The 23170-nt window shown below is 45.0% G+C and overlaps 2 protein-coding genes across 3 annotated transcripts in view; one reads left to right on the top strand and one right to left on the bottom strand.

Moving 5' to 3' along the window:
- SPECC1 (sperm antigen with calponin homology and coiled-coil domains 1) overlaps nucleotides 1–8410 on the bottom strand; it is a 251247-nt gene extending 242837 nt beyond the window's left edge. The window contains exon 1 of one of the 2 annotated variants that reach the window (XM_072138379.1): nucleotides 8349–8410. The gene's annotated coding sequence lies outside the window, so the exon portion shown is untranslated. The remainder of the gene's footprint in view (nucleotides 1–8348) is intronic. The other variant, XM_072138380.1, reaches the window with a different exon arrangement.
- A 5697-nt stretch (nucleotides 8411–14107) lies between these two features.
- On the top strand, nucleotides 14108–22790 carry TIMM22 (translocase of inner mitochondrial membrane 22). The gene is made up of 4 exons (XM_072138378.1): nucleotides 14108–14585; nucleotides 17138–17334; nucleotides 19290–19362; nucleotides 21655–22790. The coding sequence occupies exons 1-4, from the start codon at nucleotides 14345–14347 to the stop codon at nucleotides 21729–21731; spliced, it is 588 nt and encodes a 195-aa protein (XP_071994479.1). The 5' UTR covers nucleotides 14108–14344; the 3' UTR covers nucleotides 21732–22790.
- The last annotated feature ends 380 nt before the right edge of the window (nucleotides 22791–23170 follow it).

Here is a 23170-nt window from a genome sequence, read left to right as displayed (position 1 = left end):
ACCCAGTCTTAAACCCATCCAGACCAAATCCCAACTCCTAGGACTACACAGAGGATTCTGGCAGGGTGCAAGGTAAATAATAACACACAATTATATTTCGATGCAAATTCTTAGGGAAAGTAGAAAGACATATTTGCAATGCAGGTGTAATGGGCTTTTGCAAACTGTCTTTTGTGAAAATTAGGCCCCTGGTTACAGGTTCCCTATAAAGAGGTGACATTAAACTGTTTCGGAACAGGTGGAATTTTTTTAATGTTAGGAGTAAGGTATGAATTGTACATTAGCTTGTAAGGTGTTATCAGCAAATTGTACAACAGTGGACACTCTTTGGAAGATCTTTAGATTGGAAGTGCTGCTGAGTAACTTATACAGACCGTCCCTGGGTTACCAACAAGGTTTTGTAAGTTTTTTCTTAAAGGAGGGGAGCACTTCCCCCTCCCACCATATGCTGAAATTTCTTATGATTACAGCAGGCAGAGGGAGGGAGGAAGTCTAAGGGGGGAGGGGGAGACAGTGTAACATCCTGTAAAGCTGCAGCACAGAGGGTAACACCCCCAGAGCCCCTACTGATTTTAAAAGTTAATTTTAGAAGGAAGGATGCCATGAATAGCAAATATAAGAAGATTTCCATAGTCAAGGTGCCTGGATCTATGATAATTAATGGGCTGTAAGCTGTTGCTTGCAGCTTATTTGAAATAGGCAAGTGAGCGCATCTCACGCCATTCATGTCCAAAGGAAGTAACTACCCCTGCTGCAAAGACAGGGCCTACCTATCTTTTGCGGTGCGATGGAAATCAGTGCAGTGAGGCATGTTGCATTCAGGGTCGGCACCAGCGCTGGGCATACTTGGGCAAGTGCTGGGGACCAGAGCTGCTGGGGGGGGGGGCCGCCACATAAGGCTGTACATAATGAATCCATGGGGGTGAGGGCTTATATATATATATATATATATATATATATATATATATAATAACTATGAGGGGCTTTTTGGTATGATAAACTAGGGAAAAGTTTGGGCAACATGAGACTGTTTAAGTTACCGAATTTTTAATGCTGCCAAGTGGGTCCACTGCAAAGAGGCCCACTGAGGCGTTGTCACCCAGGGGCTTACTGAAACCTGGAGCCGACCCTGGTTGCATCAATAGATGTCTATGGGGCCGTGAGTTATCCGGTTAGCTCACTGCTAATGCCCCTGATGGTACTAAAACTACCCAATACTTGTGATATTGGAAATAAAGTGATGATATTATAAAGAATATATCACTTATAACTCTGGCCACAGACTATATGCAGAGAAGAGATCACATCCACATCCGACCACAGATGATATGGGTAGATCACATATAAATTCATCTACAGTATGGAGATTTTATAATTTCATCTGCACAGGGTATAATATCTGTGATGGGAGCATTCACATTTTATTTTTCCTAAATTCCACACAAAGTACTTCCTAAAAGAAGACTATACAAAATAGACATAGGAGATGATGTCTAGGCAGGGCCAGAACTGGGCAAACCTGGGCAAGTGCCGGGGTCCAGAGCTGCTGGGGGGGCCCATGTAAGGCTGTACATAAGGAATACATGGGGATAAGGGGTGCTGTATCTAATCAATCCATAGGTGGTGAGGGCGGCTTTATATAAAATAACCATGAGGGGCTGTTATGAATTATAAACTAGGAATAGTTTGGGGAACAGGAAACTGTTAGTGTCTGTATTTTTAATGTCGCCATGTGAGTTTACTGCAAAGGGGCCCACTGAGGCTCTGTCGCCCAGGGGCCTACTCTAACCTGGAGCCGACCCTGCCCATAGGTGTGCGATTCAACTTACAGACTAACATATGTATATGCCGAGCATTCAGCTCTGCCCAATGCAAAGAGGTCTCAGGAAATTCTTACATCTTACATGTAGTCCTTACAAGGAGTCATTCTCATTGTCAGATGTCTATGAGCATCCATGTAATGTCTTTATATACAGAAGCTTGTTCAGTCACAGGAACTGGGGTTGCTGCCAAGTATCTCATAGAAGAACACTAACTTCATTACATAAAAAGAGCAACGTAAGAAAAAGTCCGGAATAATAAAACTTCTCGAGACAAACTGAATTAATAGTCAAGCCAATGTTATGCAAGGTGAGGATGAATCTCTGAATTCTGCACAATACATTCACCGCACACAGTATAACACTGCCAGCTCCTCAAGCTATGATCATATAAGCTCTACTGAAGGTCCTCTAAGGCCAAATGGCCAGAAAAACAATCACTTCATGGAAACTAAGCTTCCTGGAGATTTGGACAGACATGACTTTGTATGTAATCCACAGTAAACATCTTGGACGGGTCCATGTGCTGAAATTGGAGAGTGTCAAAGGCGTAAAATAATAAAACTATCTACAAAAGGTCTATTTTTCACCAAATTATGTACAAAGATTATACAAAACCTCATAAAATAAAAAGAATAGAATAAATATAAATTGAAATGATGCTGTTCTCTTCCTTTCCTGCTCCAAAGTGAAAACACAGAGACAAGAACAGGACAAACACATAAGAATAGTCGTACAAATACGGGCCAGAACCAAGAGGACAATACTGTACAGAATGAAGAGACAAAAAGATTCCCAGGGGGTCAGATAATCAAAAAATATGAAAGTGCGGAAAACCTTAGCAAGCTCCAAAGAAGGCTTATAGCAAAGACTAGGAAGTGTGCAGACAATCCTCTTATGAGATATCAGAGTCCTGGTGCAGTGAGTGAGGGGAAGAATGTGATTGGAGGAGGCATCTGTCCATCACAGCTAGCTTAACCATCTACAGCCCAGAACAAAGTCAATAGGAGACAGAAGGGTGTGGTGGCACACAGGATTTTGCAGATATTACAAAAATACAAAAACATTGGGAATTCTAATCGTACCACTAACTAGGCATAAACTGTGTAGCATCTTAATCCCCAGCACAGAAACCCAGCATAGTTTGATCAAAGGGACATGTGCATGCATCTGCCATAATCTTAAAACATCACCAGGTGAGTTCTAAGTAGGAAAGTGTAGGAAGTCACTAATATAGGAGCTGTGTTCAACACAATATTGAGGATAACTTTTCCTGAGAACTTCGTAGGCGTTGGAAAAGTGATAAAGTTCCCACTTTGGCACTAACCAAGCACACTACGTCTCAGATTTATCAAAAGTGAGATTTATTTAATAGATCTGGCCCTATAACTTGTGTGGTAATTTTTCCTATACTATAAATGCAGATAACATCTAGGACAACAGATTCAAGTTTCTGTGACCACTGCACAAGTAGCCATTTTGCATGTTTTGTTTTAACATGTTCCTGATCAGTAGTTATGAATGCATTTTGATCCATAATATGAGCAGCGATTGTCTAAAATGACTGGTACCAGCCTACGTAAATTTGCCACTAAATTCATCTGGAAGGACTCTTCCCCCAGAATAAAATACAGCCTCCTGACTAAACATAAAGAGGACGGGGGGGCAGGACTCCCGGACTTTACCCGCTACTATAGAGCATCCATATGCAAAGTAGTCCTCGACATCGCTTCGCAGAATAAAGACAAACTGTGGGTCGGTATTGAGAGTGCTTTCCCTAAATTTAGTAATCTACCTGGTCTATTCTGGTTACCCCCCAACACCAACTGGGAGCTCTTGAGAGTCTCTCCCCTAATATCAGGGGTATTAAAAGCTTGGAGTAAGTTTGCAGCTAATTCCAAAGTAACTAACATTCCCGGCCCACTATCTCCTGCCAGGGACTTCCCAGGCCTCCCCCAAGTGCTCACATCCTCCCCACTCCTGGAACCTATTGACGGGAAACCCCGAAAATTGCTGACCTTATCTCTGATACAGGAATACGCCCCCTCACTGATATATTAGGTGAGAAGGGAAGCTACCCAGGGGTTTGGCTCCACTACCTACAATTGAGGAGCTTTTTGTCTTCCCTGACCCCCACGGAGTGTTTTTTCAAGGACCTAACCACATTTGAAAACGTATGTTCTAAACAAATTGTACCTTCGCATGGTGTGTCTTTCCTATATAGGTTATTATCTGATACCAATACCGAGGACCACCTCTTGCCGTACATGTCGGCATGGGAAGAGGAACTGGGGGAGAGTTTTGCCAAGGAATCATGGGAGAAATCCCTAATCCTCACCCACAAAATGTCTGGTGAAATACAAGAAACGAACTACAAGATCCTTACTCGCTGGTATAGAACCCCAGTGCGCCTCCACAACATGTTTCCATCTGCCTCGCCAACTTGTTGGCGCTGCCATTCCGCTTTAGGAACCATGCACCACGTTTGCCGGGACTGTAAGGCTGAGGCCTCCATCTGGTCTGCCGTCTGGGACCTCTATAGGGATATTTGTGGAGCTTCTGGGGATCTCACACCTGCAATCGCGCTCAATGCTACCAGGTCGCCTTCGCGACATTAAGAAAGGTATCTTAAGACACTTTCTGGTGGCCTTCAGGTTGGTGATCCCCAGACTCTGGAAATCTACGACTCCCCCTTCCCGGTTGATGTGGGTCGAGGAGGTAGATCGTATCTGTCGGATGGAACAACTCCGTGCACCAGACGGCAACCGGATGGAGACCTACTTCTCCACCTGGTCGAAATGGACCCAGTGGAGAAACTCGGACTTGTTTACTGCTTGGCTTACGTGTGACCCCCGATAACTGAGGCATTTTCCATTTTTCCGATACACATATATCTTTTCTCAATGACCCCTCTCCCTCCCCCGCCCCCCACCTTCCCTCCCTCCCCCTCCATCCTTCCCCACAATTCCTTTGCCCCAGTTTATTCTTATTACTTATTTTTACAAAAAGGTGCCTTGAGTGTCTGCATTTGCGTTATTTACCATTTCTCATGACTACATTATGGGGCTGCGTCCCGAATATCCTGACCGCCATGTAGGTCTCTGGGTACTTGCACTTTGTTTTTACTGTTTATACTATTGTCACTTTTACTCACAACTCTGTTTTTCAATAAAAATTTTTATTGAACCATAAAATGACTGGTACCATTAGTGCACAACAGATACCATTGAAATGAAGAGGAAACATTTCGGCTGCAGTGACTGGAAAGGCGCCCATACGTGTACGGCTCTCTCTTTTTACTTTTAAAGTTTTCAAACAACTTTATTTTAGTAATATTAGCCGCAGAGGCTACAGGGGCGTGGAGTAGCCTTAGCTTCCAGTGCCTGGCCGCGCTAGGACACGCCCCAGTAGCCTCTGCAATTAAGTATGTGTTCAACCTCCCCAGCTGCCTAGGGGTTCTCCAGATTGATGGAAACCCCCTTTCAAGCTAACAATTATATAAAGGGAAATTAACTATTACCCAATGTCCCTTATTGTCTTGCATCTTGGTGTAAAACAACTGGCTGGAGCAAAGATAAGAAATCCCTGCCCCTTTCTTTAGCTTCCAAAACAAATAGATGGAGCAGATCAGCTTAACCCTTTCTGCAACATATGGGAAAAAAAAACCTAGCATACTGTAAAACAGCACCAGCAACTATATTTCATGTTCATGTTTTATTTCAGTTTCATGTCACTTTAATGTAAATAAAATAAAAGACAGCGGCCAATGGGATGAGCTCATATCGATTTCCGGGTGAAATGTCCTTCAGAACTTCTGGAAAGATACAGGGGTTGACCATTGAATGAATTACATTATATAAATTGAATTCTACCCTTCATCTATCCTTTCTGATGTATTATAATACAGTATCACAAAAAAAAACGTCGTAACAGCTATGAAGTATTATAGGAGGGCCAGGGCCGATATGGGGAAATTGACTTATACTGGAACAAATGTGTGTCAGCTAGGAGAGAAATCTGATTATGGTGATAGGAGTGGGAGGATTGTTCTCTGGCATAAATTGCTCCCTTCTCAGCTCTGTTTGGTATCATGCAGCTAAAATGCTTCTACCACTGCTTCACAGCCTGCAAGAACAAGCTTAGGTAGATCTGTAACTGCAACATGTTATTGTCACGGCATGCTGGGGTTTAACATATCAACCCGGATGGCGTTTCACATGTTTGGCTCAGTAAAGTAGTTACCTACTGCATGAAACAAATGTCTTAAAGGGAACCTCATCTGCAGGCAGGATGTTATAGAGCAGGAGGGGCTGAGTATATTGTACATGGTGTCCTATTTGCAAACGGATGTTATAGAGCAGGAGAAGTTGAGTAGATTGTACACAATGGGACACATTTATTAAAGCCCCCGCACCAGTTTTTTGCACACTCTTTTCAATGCAAAGTGCTTGCACATGTATCAATATGGATTAATAAAGTGTAGTGGCTGCACTTAGCCCGGGGCGACACAAAATTCTGCACTGGAGGGGGCGTTCCGATGCGCAATTGGACCGTGCACCACATTGATCATGCAGTGTCCACAGAATTGTGTTGCACATCTCTATGTTAAAGGTGTACAAAAAAAAAGTGGTGCACTCTGTTGGAGTAGAGCAGGGGGCGCCAGATTTATGAAGAACCTGAAACACATTTCATGAATCTGCGCCCCCTGCACACTATACGACATACTGCACATAGTACACACCGCACTGTTTTTCATAAATGTGGGCCAGTGTCTACAGGCAGGGCGGGGTTAAGGTTAGCGGGGGCACTTGGCACAAAATCTGTTGGAGGCCCCCACTAAATGTAGCCCAGCCAGGGTACATATTCAGCATCTGTGTAATAGGCAGGGTCCCCCCTCAGCCAGTCATCCATGTAATAGGCAGGGTCCCCCCTCAGCCAGTAATCCATGTAATAGGCAAAGCATCCCTTAGTCAGTAGTCCATTAGGCAGGGTACGCCCTCAGTCATTCATTAGGCAGGGTCCACCTTAGTAATTAGGCAGGGTTGCCCTCTTAGTAATCACTTGGTTCCACTTATTATTAGGCCGTGCCGCCCCTCTTAATAATCAATTAGGCAGGGTCCCCCCTTAGTCAGTAATCCATGTAATAGGCAGGATCCCCCTTAGCCAGTAATCCATTAAGCAGGGTCCCCCTTAGTTATCCATTAGGCAGGGTCCCCCTTAGTTATCCATTAGGCAGGGTTTCCCTTTGCAATTAGGCAGGGTTCCCCTTAGTAATCAATTAGATAACCCAACCCCCACAGTTAATATTTAGCCCCAGGCAGCTGCTTACAAGGATTTTACTTCAACTTTGAAGTCACACTGACAGGTTCCTTTTAAAGGAAATCAACTTCTTTTTGCATCAAAATCAAGCATGGATAAACCAGGGACACTTACAGGCACTGTGACTGTGGTAATCTCCTTATATTTGTTATCCATGACCTCCTTCCTTCTAAAATCAATTTTTATAACTAAGCTAATGAATCAGTTGGGTTCTGGATGGGATGGGGGGGGGGGTTGTTACCAGAGCCCCTCTGTGCTACAGCTTCACAGTTGTAAGCTGGCTCTTTCACGTGAACGACAGCAGTAGGCTGGTTCACTTAACCATGCCCTCAATATTGTAACCCGACCCCTTACACATTGACTACACTCCTTTTAACATGAAGTGGGGATGGGTATTTTGGTAATAACATAGCAAGCTGTTCAGGAGTCACATGAGTTGGCTCTTTTTAGTGAGCTCATCTGCAGCACAGAGTGGCTCTGGTAACAATCCAAGGAGCCCTTGAGGCATAATTTTAAAAGTTGTTTTTAGAAGGAAGGAGGCCATGGATAACAAATACAAGAAGATTACCACAGTCACTGTGCCTGGATCAATGAGTAAGTGTCCCTGGTCTGTCATGATGGATTTTGATGTCAGGGGATGCTCTTTTTCTAAGTCACTATCCTATCCCGGTAACAGAACAGTCTGGTGCAATTTCATGAGCAATATCAGTAACACTAGATTAGACTAAAAAAGTCCCTAGTGGCCTTTATGAAAAGTGAAACTTTTTTAATATTGCACAAAATCAATTTTTAACCCCTTTCCGCCTATAGTCACATCTGTATAGTATGATATATGTCCACATGGTAAAGGGGGTACATATATATAGTACTGACATATAAAAAGCAGCATCATATACATAATGCAGCAGGCACACTGATGTGTTCTGCACTAGTAGAGTAGAGCAGAGAGGTTAGTAATGCAGTGCAGCAGATGAGTGCACCCTCACCCTGCACAGATCAATAGTCTCATACACAGCAATGGGAGATTCATCCTCCTATATACATCCCCTGCTGCATCCTGTGCTGGACTGGACATCTATGACAGAGGTGATTATGGAACAGGTGATCTATGTGCAGTGATCAGCCCCCCACTCTGTACAAGTCCCCCATTATATGCACTGCCCCATTACAGATGGGACCCCACAGCCCCCAGTAATTGGAAGCTCTTACCTCGCTCTCTAAGCCCCGATCTCTTCTGCAGCTGACAGGTACCTGTTGTAATAGTCACATACCACCACTAGAGGTCCTCAGGCGCCTATCCCAAGCCTCCTCCCCCCTCTAACGCCTCCGCACTCCAAGACCGCACAGCTGCCTGGGAAATGTAGTTTCTTACCGTCCGCATTAGGAGGCATCGTTTTTATCCCAGAACTACATTACCCATGATTCTAAAGGATGAGCAGGGAACAAGCTTTATTTTGGGGACTGTAGTCTTTTCCATGACGACGACCTGCACCCCCACATGTCCTTGCAGAGCTACAATGCAGTTTTTTCTTTCACATTAACTCGTTCATGGTGATGTGCAAGGGGATTAATGCTGATCTGGGTGACATGGAGGATGCTGGAGGAATACATTGCATTGTAGTCTATGGAAGGTGCATGGAGGACACAGGGACTGGATGTAGTGGATCTGACAGTGATGTGGTTTTATGTAACATCTGATCATTGTATTTTTATTTTGTTCTTTTATATAGCACCAACATATTCCGCAGCGCAGTACAGATGTGTTGTAATCACTTACATCCGTCCCTGACCATATAATAACATCCGTCATACAGATCGGGATCAGATTGCTGCGTCTATGGGGAAATATGAACCGTACTGACAGATCAGGTCGTCTACAGGTCATATAAAAACTATGCACAAAAAGTGAGAGATATTTGGCTTGTGGGTGAAATTTCAGAATGAACCTAAGGCTGGTGCCACACATAACGCTTTGTCTGCGTTTGCAAACCCACCGGGGCGGCCCGCGGCCCGTTCGCATCGTTATTTTAATGCAAAACACCGCGGCTCGTTCCCGATCGCAGGCGTTTCCATAGAAACGCCGATGCGATCGGACCGAGGCCCGCCCCGGTGGGTTCGGCTTTGTCTGCGTTTGCAAACGCAGACAAAGCGGTGTGTGTGGCACCAGCCTAAGGGTAATGCCACACGTGGCGCTTTGAACCCGTTTTTGGTCCGTTTTTAATCAGTCCGTTAAAACACGCATCAGTTATTGACAGGTTTTACCAATTATCTTAATTGAAACTGGTCAAAAACTGATGCGTTTTAAAAAACTCGTGGTCTTTAAAAACGCATGCATTTTTGAATGGACTGCTGGGGAGATTTATCAGAAGCGTTTGGGGTAAAACTGTTCTATTTGACCATAGAAACCAATCAGAACTCGGCTTTCATTTTATAAACAGCAGTGAGGAAATATCATATAATGTGATCACCTCTAAACTTTTGAATGCATATGTACCGCGTAGATGTGTCTGAGCATGATGAGTTCACTGCACATGCGTCCCTTATGGACGCTGCGCTGAAGTCAGAGATCATTAAGGAAAGTCAGCGGGCTGCGGACGGATTGATCATCGCTGGACCCGGAGGACCTGCATTCAGGTGAGTTTATCACAGTTTATTATTTTTTTTAAATCGTGGGGGCCCGGCTGCATAATAATTAATTTAGGCTGCAGTCTGGGCCTGATAATGAATAGAGGCTGCAGGCTAGGCAGGGCAGGGCAAGTGACAGTGGGACTGTGGGCATAAAAACTAATAGAGGCTGCGCTGCAGCCTGGGCCTAATAATTGATAGAGGCCGTCACATGAGTTCACTGTTAAAGGAAACCTACCACTTCTGATGGTAGGTATTAACTGTAAACACCGGGCACCAGCTCAGGGTGAGCTGGTGCCGGAGCTTACCTTTGCTAGTGTTTTAAACCGCTATATCGCGGTTTAAACACATTTTGATGAACAGACCCGAGGTAGCTTCGGCGCTGCGCAGATAACCATTAACAGTGGTAGGTTTCCTTTAAGGAGCCCACTGAGGCTCTTTCGTCCAGGGGCCCACTGAAACCTGGAGCCGGCCCTGGGCCTAACTTGCTGATCAGTGAGGGTCTCAGTGATGGAGCCGACAGAACGGAAATTGCCGAGTCCTATACCCGGCAATCTCCATCAGCTGCATAGAGATGAGATGGAGCAGAACGGTGGATAGGACTTAACTTGGTTCGTGGCTCAACCCCTATAACTGCTTCTAGATCATGTATGTTTCATGGCCCAGTGTGGTGGTATCTTGCAGAAAATCAAATTTGAAGTGAAATATAAAATGGTAGTATGTAGGGGGCATGTACTGTGCTACCTAAATACTGGGGAGTGTCAGGGGCATAATTAGGCGAAGCAGGGACACATAGCAGACTTCTGATAGAGGACCCCCTCCTCGCTTAAAAATATACATATTACATTATATCATACTCACATATTTATATACCTATATGCATAAACACACACATTTATACACTCTTACACACATATGCATACATATACAGCACATACACATTACATATACACATACAGAGCCATATACCAAAGTACATCGTATATACACACTTACAGTATATACACATCATACACCATATACACATACAGCATATACATATCACAGAAATATACAGCATATATACATGACATATGTTATGTACATATTATGCTGTACAATGCTCAGCATAATTTGTATATAATGGAACACATCCTCCATTCTTTAGTGTCAGGTTGGTTGACGGGGGCCGCTTTACACTGTGGGCCCTATAGAGGCTGCTATGGCTGCTACCACTGTAGTTATGCCCCTGGAGAATGTGCTGTGCTACCTATATACTGGGGGCATGCGCTGGCTTACATATATACTGGGGGCATGTGCTGTGATACCTATATACAGGGGGGCATGTACTGTGCTATCTATATATAGGAGGCATGTGTTGGCTTACAAATATACTGGGGGGCATGTGCCGTGCTACCTATATACTGGGGGCATTTACTGGCTTACTGATTAATAGGGGGAACTGCATAAGCCGCGCCTTCACGTGGACTCCCCTAGTAGCTTTTGCAGGTTATGTGCATATCTAGATTATAACCTTTATATTCTAATAAATTAAAAAAGATGTGCAGGGATGGCCACACATCAGAAATCTACCTCTGGAAACTAAAAAAACTTGCTTTCCAGGCGGTAGATTTCTTTTAATTATCTGACAACCCCTATAATTTTCCAGTTTGCATTGACTGCAAAAATGTTTCGCCGTTCAAATGTGACTGAAACCCTCTGGCAGCAGGCTGTCTAGATGAAGGCCAAAAGTAATGACCCAAGCAGCCATAGCAAGAGAAGTTCCATAGCAAGTTGACCATTCCAAGTCTGTGATTTCTGAAGTTGGAATTGCAGGGTAAGAAACTGTCTGGTCATACAGGATCTTGACATTTAAGAGCATTTGGGCCCCCTCTGCACTGAACAAACCTCTCATTAGAAGAAATAATCAAAAGGCAAGACTCACCTTTGCTGAGTAGCATGTTGTGTGGAGAAGAAGTGGTCCACAGTTCATGGTAATGATGAAAGCAAGTTCAATTTATGTAGATCTGATTGAAAACATTATGTTCATCGATAGCCTGAAAGCAAAGTGTGTAAAGAAGGAGGAGGAGGAAGTGGCATGATTTGGGGAATGTTTTCTACATTGATACATTTACATGTCAGAGTGAAAGTGTGTATAAAAACCTTCTTCAACAACACATTGGGGCTTATTTACTGAGGGTGATGCCACACGTCCCGTTTTTGGTCCGTTTAAAAAAAAAACCATGCTTTTTCGACCATTTACCATGCGTTTGGCTGCAAAGAAGAATTTATCTTAATAGATAAACAGGTTCAAAGCAGGCAAACGCATGGTAAATAGTAAAAAACGGATGCGTTTTTAAAACACATGCGCTTTTAAACGGACTGAAAACCCATGTTTAAAAACGAACCAAAAACACCATGTGTGGCATCACCCTAAGGGCACATTCACACGTTCCGCTAGCGTCTCGTTAATAACGTGACGCTAGCGCACTGGGGGCATGGCTCCCGGAAAACGCATATGCGATCGGCCCGAGCCCCACCTGTTCATAACGCGCTGCTAGCGGAATGTGTGAACGCCCCCTCAGGGTTGCGCTGCTCGCTTTCGTCAGACTTTGCACCTTTTTCGGGGATTTCATTGCTTGGACAGGTATTTAACAGGTGTCTGCGCTGGGATTTTGGCGCACATGATCAGTTTTTGTCTGTGGTTCATTGATTTCCACGGATGCCTCAATGAGCCATTGTTTTTAAAGGGGTTTTCCCACGAAAGAAAATTCTCAAATTTCCATCCCCTAGTGATGTTAACACAATAAAGATCATTTTTAACCCTTTACTTACAATACTTTACTTACAAGTTTTATTGCTGTTTTAGCTCCTATCACTCAGAGATGGTCTATGGAACCGCAATAAAAAGCTTACAATGTTTTTTTCACTGATGAGGCTGTAAAAGTAGATGTTATGTTTTCAAACTAATTCTAAACCTTAATTTTTTTTTTGCGGATGCAGAGTCAAATCAGAAGCAAAACGCAACAGACATGCAGCACACACACCAATGTGAAACCACGTGCCATTTTTGTCACATTTTTAAACGCATCCAAAATATAAGTGGGAGCGTTTTGGCCAAACCCCCTCCCACTAGCGTTTTGGTGACAAAAACGGCACGTGGAAAACCGTCCTTAGGTTGCATTCATATGTGGCGTTAAAGCATGCGTTTGGAAAAACAGAATGTTAACAGCAATGTAATTAGGCAAATCTCTCCTAAAGGCTGATGCCACCCAATCGTTTTGAACACGTTTTTGGGCCGTTTTTTAAGCAGTCCGTTAAAAAACGCATGCGCTAAAAAACGCATCAGTTTTTTGAAAACGCAAACGTTTTTGTCTGTTAATTGCGCAAATTCGGAATAACGGACAAAACGCATGCATTTTCAAAAAAAACGGATGCACTTTTTAACGATCTGAAAACGCACTAACTAAAACGGCCCAAAAACGCCACGTGTGTCTTCACCCTAAGGGCGCATTCATACGTTGCGTTTTGAGCTGCGTTTTCATCGCGTTTGAAACGCATATACAACAACATAACGCATATACTACAACAACATAACAAACACAAACGGTAATGTAATTAGGCAAATTACCTCTCATCAGCTGTTGTAATGCGTTTTAAAACGCAATGAAAACGCAACCAAAGCGCAACGTGTGAACCCGCCCTAAGGCGATGCCACACGTCCCTAGTACATAGGGGATGGGGCTCAGGACGATCGCATATGCGTTTCCCGGGAAACGGGTGCCATTGATAACTCGATTGCCCCGAGCCCCGCCCCCTGTGCGCTAGCGTCGCGTTATGACACGCCTTCAGGCAGTGCTCACAAAACGCGTAGCACCCCGTTTTTTTGTTGCTTTTTTGACGCATTTCATAGCCTTCAGGGCGCGTTTCCACGTTCCGCTAGAGCCGCGTTCATAACACGACGCTAGCGCACAGGGGGCGGAGTTTGGGGCAATCGCATATGCGTTTACAGAGAAACGCATGCGATCGGGTTATCGGCCCGAGCCCCGCCCACTGTGCGCTAGCGTCGCGTTATGTACGCGACGATAGCGGAACGTGTGAACGCGCCCTCAGCCTTGATCACGTGCTGAGGTTACACTGCGTTCCCATTGCATCTGCTAAAAAACGGCAAAAAACGCGGCACAACACATTGTGTGAACGCGTTTTGAAATGTGTATGAATTATTATTAAAAATGCAGTCTTGGAGGAGTATTGACCGGTAGTAGCAATTTATGCAGGATAAAAGTTGGTCATTCATTGTGTCTCAGCCCCCCGCCCGGTTACAGCTGGTGACCAGTCCGGTTACTTATAACCTCATAGACCTGGGAGGGGGCGGAGCAGCGATCACGTGATGCTTTGACCTTGTGTCGAATCTGCCGCTGCTGTTACTCCGCTTTCCTCCTGGCTCCTCTAACATTGCCACATTAATTCTTAAACGGTGCCCGGTAATAGCCAGCGCGGTGCGCTAGATAACGGTGACGTTATATAGAAGCACAGTCCTATTTTACATTCTCCTCCCGTGTGGAAAGTGCGGCGCAGAATCTATCACGTGCGTCAGTGTCATGGCGGCGCCCGGTGCAGGCACAGGGATGACCCCCGGGACTCCGTCCTCAGCCCCCGGGGATGGCTCCTTGCAGTACAGCCTGATCCTGGAGCACCTGGTGGGAGAGAAGAGGAAGCCGCGGGATGTGATTCCTGGGGGGCTCGGGGGGATCCCCTCACCCATCAAAACTGAGGAGCAGAAGATGATGGAGCGGGTGATGGAGAGCTGCGCCTTCAAGGCGGCCCTGGCCTGTGTAGGAGGTGAGTGTCCTGTCACCCGTCCACAGGGGGCGCAATCACTTGGACAGGAGCGGGGTAAACACCTTTCACTGGGATTTTGTCCTCTCTGTGAGGTCATCAACTTGTCATGTGACACAAGTCTGCAGTGACGTCACATCATCATCAGCCATGAGGTCATCTAATGGGGTACAGCTTTGTATACTCTTAAAGGGGTTGTACCTAGATTGATTGTTGTCTCCCATCCACAGGATAGAGCAGTGATGGCGAACCTTTTAGAGCCTGAGTGCCCAAACTTCAACCAAAAGCCACTTATTTATTGCAAAGTGACAGCGCAGCACTTTAAGCAGTAATTTATTTCTCCTTGTTCAATGACAACTTTCAATCCTTCAGCCTCCTAAGGACACAGGAGGAGGGCAAATACGCCTATCATTGTAGGAAGGTTCTGCAGGCAGATTCTTTGAGTTCTTTCTGGTGAACTTCATTCTGGGGTGAATGCCTGGGTGCCCACAGAAAGGGCTCAGAGTGCCGCCTCTGGCACCAGTGCCATAGGTTCGCCACCACTGGGATAGAGGATAAGAGGCTGAGGGTCTGACTGCTGGGACCCCCACTAATCCTGAGAGAGGGGGTGGTTCTGTTCTCACTAATAGGTGGGACAGTAGTGGGAGCTGCTGCTTCTCCATGGGAAACTATGGGAGAGTCAGAAATTACACAAGGCTGGGGCATCTGGCCCTCCGGTGGACACGGGATAGCAATTAAACTTGGCACAACAGTAAGATGGCAACTCAGTGGAGGGAGGGGAGACTTTTTTTTTTTTCTTGCCCTTCATGTTACCCTTTTACTTCTAGGAAGCTTTTACATCAGGAAATAGGGGACTGAATTCATTCACACCAGTATTCTGGCATGTAAATCAGTAATTCTGGCGGAGCCCTACCACGTACCTTTTTGGGATGTAGCAAATACGATTGCAAAACTGTAAATGCAAATAGAGTTCAAAAAGACGCAAACCAGCACTTGGCATCATTTTCCACACCAATCAGCTTTGAAGAGTATCCGCCTCCATGCTGAGGTAGCGGATAAAGATAATGTCTAGTATTGGGCCCCTTTCACACGAATGTATATGGTGGTCACATACTAGTCATGGACATGGCAACTAGCACAAGGCTCAGTATGTTATGGTGAGTACATGTGTCACCCTACTGTGCGCAGACTGAAGAATGATAGAGCGTGTCCATCCTTTTCCGAAATATTGCGCATATGCATGGGTCTTTATGGTGAGGGAGGGGTGAGACGTGCTCTCCCCTTCTCCAGCTGGCCATGCACTAAGCCTGGGTCCTGGCCTGGTGTAGCATATATACGCCTGTGTCCAAGAGGCCTTATAGGAGCCATGTATACATGGGCATAGACGTCCTTGGTCTAGCTTTTGACCCAAATGTCTGAAACCCCTTTAAAAGGATGATCTATGGGGAACAGAAAAGTCAAAATAGTGCAGGAGGCTGCAGGTGACCACACGTATAATAGCACTTGTAAGGCTCAGCTTTGAATGTCTAACCTGGTACAAGCTGTAATATGATGAGAAAAGGATTGTGAACCCTGTAAAATAATTAGAAAAATGGAAATGGACGGCATTTCCGACGTGTTTCGACGCTAGTGCGTCTTACTCATGAGTAAGCTGATTTAGCTGTTCCTGTGTTGCACCCCAAATGGAATGAAATAAAGGATGAAGCTTGCTTAACACAGAACCGCTGTGGCTTACTAAGAGTGGCGTCCATTTTTCTGCATGGACTGATGGAGTTGAGGACCTATAGACGTGCACCGCCACATGGAGGTACCGTTGGAGGCTGTTTAAAGGTGATTGGGTGAACGAACCAGAGTTACTTTGTTTTTCTATAAAACTATTTGTCCGAAAAATTTGACCTAAAAAAAAAATGACTTCAGAAAAAGTTAATTTGCGCCCTGGGAAAAAAAAAATTCTGTTGTGCAGGGGCCTAACCAACTGGTCACTGACCATAAAATGCTTCCAACTGGAGCCCATGAGTAACGTTCACCAGTGCACCATCTCCCCCTTTATTACATGCCAGGTCGTCACTCATCCCTCATACCCGAGTTGTTTGAAGTATAAACACGTTATTGAACATGAGGCTGACGTTGATGATCCTCTATTATGTGTCATTTTCATTCATTTATTATTTCTGGTAATTTACTGGAAGAAGGAACCTGATCCTAAAAAACGTATCAAACGTCAAAGAGACAACTTGCCAATGTCACGGTGGGTGGTCACAGAGCCTCTGTTCTCCCATAACTGAAGTGATTGTTGTATCTGGCCCCTTTCCTTGTGTATTATGTGTTACTGGCTGGAGGACTCCCAGGATAGGTGACTGTATGATGTATCTGTTATGTTATTAGCTTCTCTGTCTGAACGAGGTGCTTATTTTCTATACACTTTGTATGTTTTACGTAAATGGTCAGAACTGACTACAGCAGCGATCTCCCGTTACACCTTCACATAACCCCACATCCAGTGACTCTGTGATCAGCATTGTCTGATATCTAATGGCCTCTGCTTTCTTTTTTAGGTTTTGTCCTGGGTGGAGCATTTGGCGTTTTCACGGCTGGTATTGACGCCAATGTCGGATTTGACCCCAAGGATCCGTATCGTACACCTACTGCCAAAGAAGTACTGAAGGATATGGGTCAGAGAGGGATGTCCTACGCCAAAAACTTTGCCATTGTTGGTGCAATGTTCTCCTGTACAGAGTGTTTAGTAGAATCTGTAAGTTTCGGCATCTACCATGTCAGTTCTCTGTTACACGGAGCGGTTTGGGTGATGGTTGTAGCTCAGATATTTATGTAGGAATGTGAAGGACCCCACTAGGTGTAGGGAGGAGGCAGGAGTTTCTTATACTTGCTACTTGAGGATAAGGCCAGGAACAATGCAGCCTGAAGACCCCATACACAGAATAAATGAAACTGTGCCAACCGATTTTTAATGGGACCCACTAACTTTTTATCTGGGGGTCTATTGACTCTCCCATGATGTTGGGGAAAGGAAGGATTGGGTGTGTTGAATTTTAATCTTTAGTCACTCATTGGCAAAGACGGGTTCATGGGTTGTCCAAGGAGGATAAACCCTTTGTTACTCGTGCCCAAACGATTTATTTAATTGCTGCTGGAAGTGGCTAGAAATAAATGAAGTGAAATGACAGTATTTGAACATTTAAAATCACTGCCAGACATGTGCTATTTGCAGATGTTAAGCAGATGTGTCCCTCTCAGTAACACGTGTTGGGTTTATAGGTCCTGGATGCTTCTGCCATCTCTGGCCCTTTTGTATGGGCACAGCGAAGCTGTAGTCCTGGGCACTGGCACTGCACCTGGCAGCTTTCACTATACATTGCTGCAGGGTGGGCAACAGGAATTTGAAAAACTGTTTTATATTCCAGGATTGGGACTTTTCCTAGAGAGATGCAGCTACTGTATTTTTTTTAACTATAACACGCACCCCAGATGTAGTCATCCCTCAAAAAACAAACTTCAAGATGGCAGATTGTATTTAAAATATCAACACCCACGATTGCTGATAGCGCTAATCGTGGATGTTTGCTGCCTTATGGAGAGCCTGTTACCCCTCTAAAGAACCTTAACAGCCATGTTAAATCACATGTTGTTAAAGAGGTTTTCCTATGAAGGTAAGTTGGGCTCTATCCATGGGATAGGGCCTAACTTGCTGACCAGTGGGTGCCTCAGTGCGGATCGCAAGATGAGGGGTCCTACCGACCCCTGTCGCTCCATGAGAGTAATGGAGCAGAACGGTCATGTGCGGCCATTTGCTTCATTAGTCTGAGGAGCAGCAAGGAATTGGTCTGACCCCTCGTTTTTGCGATCTGCGGGGGTCTCCACACTGAGACCCCCACTGATCAGCAAGTTGGGGCCTATCCCGTGGATTGTATATGTGTATTCTCTACCTCAGTAATATGGGGGCTGGAGATGGCTACTTCAAAAGTCACTGATGGGAACCTTGTGTGATTGTCTGTGCGGCCTGAGCTGTAGATGCTGAGCTGTTTTGTGTACAGAACCTTTCTCATGCCATTATATCTGTCCTATAGTCAGATTTGGGGGTGTCTTCCCCGCAGGCTGAGGATCCATCTAATAGCAGTGATTCCTGTCAGCGCTGGCAGCTTTACCTCTATATGAGGTGTAATCCTCCGGCGATGTGTGGGCTGGTTTTGTCTTCCTGTTATTTTTAGCGAGTAATTGCCAAACTGCAGAGAGAAACTACATGAAGTTCCTGAGCTCTTCTATAGAAATGTTCTGCGCTCCGCCTACACATCGGCGCCAATCTCCTGAAGAAAGAAGGGTGTCTGTTAGCAGAACATATCCCAAATGTCCAGGGGAACAATGTACTTCATGGAGTTTTCCCACCCGAAACATATTGATGGGTCATCAGTATCAGATAAGTAGGGATGTGATATCCGGCAGCCTCACACGGCTGCTTCACTGCAGAGTAACATCATTAAACTGTCATCATAATGACCTCTGCGGGGACTCCTTGCATCATATATCACTATGCATGGAGTGCTGTCCTTTGCGGCTGGACCGTGCCAGCCATGCGTTTTTCATGGAATAAGAATGACATCATTGATGTATCTGGATGATTTCTGTCCTACAGTTGAAATGAACTTTGGCTGATTTAATTCTTTTTATTTATTTTTTTTCTCTCTTTCTAAGTATCGAGGAAAGTCTGACTGGAAGAATAGTGTAATTAGTGGATGTATCACAGGGGGCGCCATTGGATTCAGAGGTAAGTGGATAAATGGTAGATGATTGCGGACTGTTCTACTATGTCTGCTCGGCGGTCTGCAGCCGCACAATGACTATTGGATATGGTCCCCTGCCGGTCACTACTGAGGAAGTTTAGCATGGAAATTATCAATGTCACCACAGTCCAGTGCAGATCCCATGGAAAACTAGACCAAAAAGTCCTGCAGGCAACATAAAGGTAACACTAATGGCGTCCAGATGGGCCCCACCATGAATACACTTAGGTGGAGATACATTATGCCTTATTCATTATGGAGAAGGCGCATAAATCTCCCCTCTCCACCAATTCTCTCATTTACCTGACCTGCATGCTACTTTGGTTGGGAAGAGGTGTGAATGTCCTCCACAATTACTATAGTCCACATCCGAAAACCAGCAGAGACTATAGCAGAAATTTCTGCCAGATCAGACATAATCTTAGGTCTGAACTGGTGTCAATGGCGCCGGATCCTCCTAGGAGTTATGGCTGCCGGAGAACCGGCGGGTGGGGATTGGCATTTACTGTGAATGTGAATGTGAATCTTTATGAATTTTCCCCTTAGTCTCACAGAGATCAGTGATCACTCCCTGAAGTGTGACGGGTGAGGCTCAGACACCTACAGCTGCGGGACACCGGGTGCGAGAATCCTAAGGTGACCCCTCCTCCCTCCATAGAGAATAGCGGCGCACGGCCGCACACACCGAAAGATGTAGCATGCTCTATCTTTTTGCGGTGTGTGGCCCGGATCGGTGCCCCACATGTGTGGCACTGTATCTGCGCCGTGCCGCTATTGGGGTCTATGGGGACGTACATGTACGTCCCCGCAGACGGCCGTGTGAATAAGCCCTAAACCTGTGTTCACACGCTGTACTTACAAGGCAGACGTCTCACATCACAAGGATTTTACCAAAAATAATTAATTCATTGGGGGAGATTTCTCAGAAGTATTTGAGGTAAAACTGTCCCATGGAAACCAATCAGAGCTCAGCTTTAATTTTATAAACAGCTGTGGGAAAATGAAAGCTGAGCTCTGATTGGTTACTATAGGCAACTAGCACAGATTTATCAGACACTTCTGATAAATCTCCCCTATTGTTTCCATGTTAACAGTGAATTAACCCCTTGTGTGAAATGCTGTTCAATGGAGTCCATCATCAACCAGTTTCCAGCATAGTGTATGAATACAGCCTGAGGCTACCTGCACCCCCCACTGCCTACAAACCACAGATTTTATGTCCTCTTTTTGCTGTCAGTGTGTCTATAGTAATTTTATCATTTTTGATTGATTTGTTTGCAAAAAAAGGTCCATTTATCATTTGATTTAGTGAATCTACCACTTGTTCCCAGCCCTATAGAGTTTCACATGATTGTATTATCCAGTAAGTGATCCATAGATACAGAGGCCACACGGGTAACGTGCTGATAGACTCCCACGAGAGGGCAGAGCCGCAATGATGGGGAGGAGTAGGACCTGCTCTGAGTTCTGCATCTTAGGGTCTCCTATCACACAGAAACCACAGCCCTGTGTAACCAGAAACACAGAAGCCACAGCCCATAGAAATACATGAACCAAGCGAGAGTCACAGGGGTCCTATCCCTCTATATAATGGAGGTGCAGGCTGAGCAGGTGTCTGGCGGCTCCCTTCAGTGTCTGTAGCACTCACCTTCCTCTCCTGAGACATCGGAGGAGATTTATGACTGCGCTTGTGACTGGAGAAGTTTGTGCAATTGTCTCCTAGAGCAGCCGGTCCCCGGATACAGCAAGACCAGAGCCTCCTGATGTATCTGGAGGGGGGGGGGAACTTTCATCATAGGCATTGGCCTATAATAAATCCCCCCTTTCCCTTTGAGTGTAGTTATGGGGTGTATGCTCCCCTGCCCCTCCATCATCTAGGGCACATTCTAACGGTCAGTCTTTCAGATGCAGTTTTTGAAGCCAATTACAGGTATGGGTCATAATGGGTCAGAGCAGCTCATTGGGAGAAGCTGCTCCTCTATTTTCGCTCCATTCCTGGTTTGGGCATCAAAAACTGCATCTGAAAACCTGACCGTGTGGACGCACCTCAGGATGAATGAGACTCTTGATTGGTGACTGTCCCAACACATCAGGTTGTTTCCTTCGATCCTGTGCATAGGGGATACCTATAAAATCTGGGCCCAACCCATAGGGTAGTGAGGCCGTCCTCCGGTGTCACCACCGCCACCTTCACTGGTGATCCATATTGATCTGTATTGGACTACTAATGGCTGAGCAGGCCTAGTGTGTAGTAACCGGGTTGTTTTCTCTTACAGCCGGTGTAAAAGCTGGAGCTCTGGGCTGCGGAGGATTTGCTGCTTTTTCTGCTGTGATAGACTATTACCTGCGGTAGAGGCTCCCTGCAGCCAGGGGGCGCTGCATCACCATGGACAGCATTGCCTGCTAGACACATGGAAGGACTGAGGACGTCTGTGACTCTTATGATTTTTTTTATCTTTTTTTTTTTATGTTGTTTTACATGTAAAGAACTTCCTAAAGCTGGACATAAATCCTGCAGGAGAGCGCTGGACCTCACATCTCTGCTTTATCTGGAAAGTCATAAATTGTTATAGGTTTTATCAAGGAGCATATTTATTCCTCTGTACATATTGTATAATTCTGCAGTAGAAGTAAAGGGATCCCCCCACCCCTGAGAAGAAACCGTACAATGTTTCATGATCACTGCAGGCCACAGGGAGCGCTGTAGGACTTGTGTGCTGCCCCCACAGGGGGGCGGCTTTCCAAATTTTACTGAATAATAAAAACTTATATGACAATAAAGATTACAAAGTCTCAGAAGAGAGCTCTGACATCCTGCCATAGTGTGGGCTCAGACCCTGGTTATTAAGGATCACAGGGGGCGCTAGAGGGTTCTCGTCATGACAATATGGGGGACATGTGTAATGAGGTCTTTTTTAATCTTCTACATGACACTTCATGCACCAGGTCTATAAAGGGAGACCCTGCAGTGTCCATTATAATTATCGGTTATTATTAGCTGCTCCTGTAATTTGCAAATCTCGGTTTTCAGCAAATGGCCTCAAAATGAAATGGGATCATGTAGGAGCCAGGATGGGGTTTCATCCCTTAATCTCTGCAGGAAACCGCCCCCCCATATAGGACTGACAGCCTCTACTCATTGCCCCCAGACAACACATGTGCAGGACAGGCCCGGATGTGCGGGTGATCTAACAAGTCTAATGGTTTTTTTTTTTGTTGTTGTTTATTTTGAGCTTTTAAGATTTTTTTTTTTTCCCCCTTTTAGCTCCCTTTGAGGGCTAAAACAGCCATTGTCGGGATTGGTGGTAATTAAAGTGTAATTAAAATATTACATTTTTTTTTTTTGAATTGCAGAAATGAATAGAGCAGGAGATAATAGTTAACTTTGTAATAAACTTTAAGTACAACCACTGTCTGCTGATCTATGTCCTGTAGTGAGCAGTGTGTCTGAAAGGCTTAATCCATATGTACAGCATATCCTCAGCTCTGTAAGGAGAGTAGTCTAGAGACTAAAGAGAATACTGTAAGACATTGGACAGGATTGAAATGCTTAAAGGAACACTCCCCTCACAGCTCAAGTACACCTTGTGCAGGGCCTAAGGGGAGGAGTAGGACTCCAGGTTCCTGCTCCTCCCTTCAGGCCCTGCACCAGAATTGCTGTCCCTTGACAGTTTGTCATTTTCCAGTCAACGCTGACAATCTTGTCAATTACTCCTGAAAATGTATGATGAGGATTAGTACAACTTATTGCATAATGACATTTCCCAACATGATGTAATGCCTCTGCCTTTA

This window comes from Engystomops pustulosus, chromosome 2, assembly GCF_040894005.1.
Source record: "Engystomops pustulosus chromosome 2, aEngPut4.maternal, whole genome shotgun sequence".
In the NCBI taxonomy this organism is placed as follows: Eukaryota; Metazoa; Chordata; class Amphibia; order Anura; family Leptodactylidae; genus Engystomops; species Engystomops pustulosus.
This window is presented reverse-complemented; position numbering and strand designations above follow the sequence as displayed.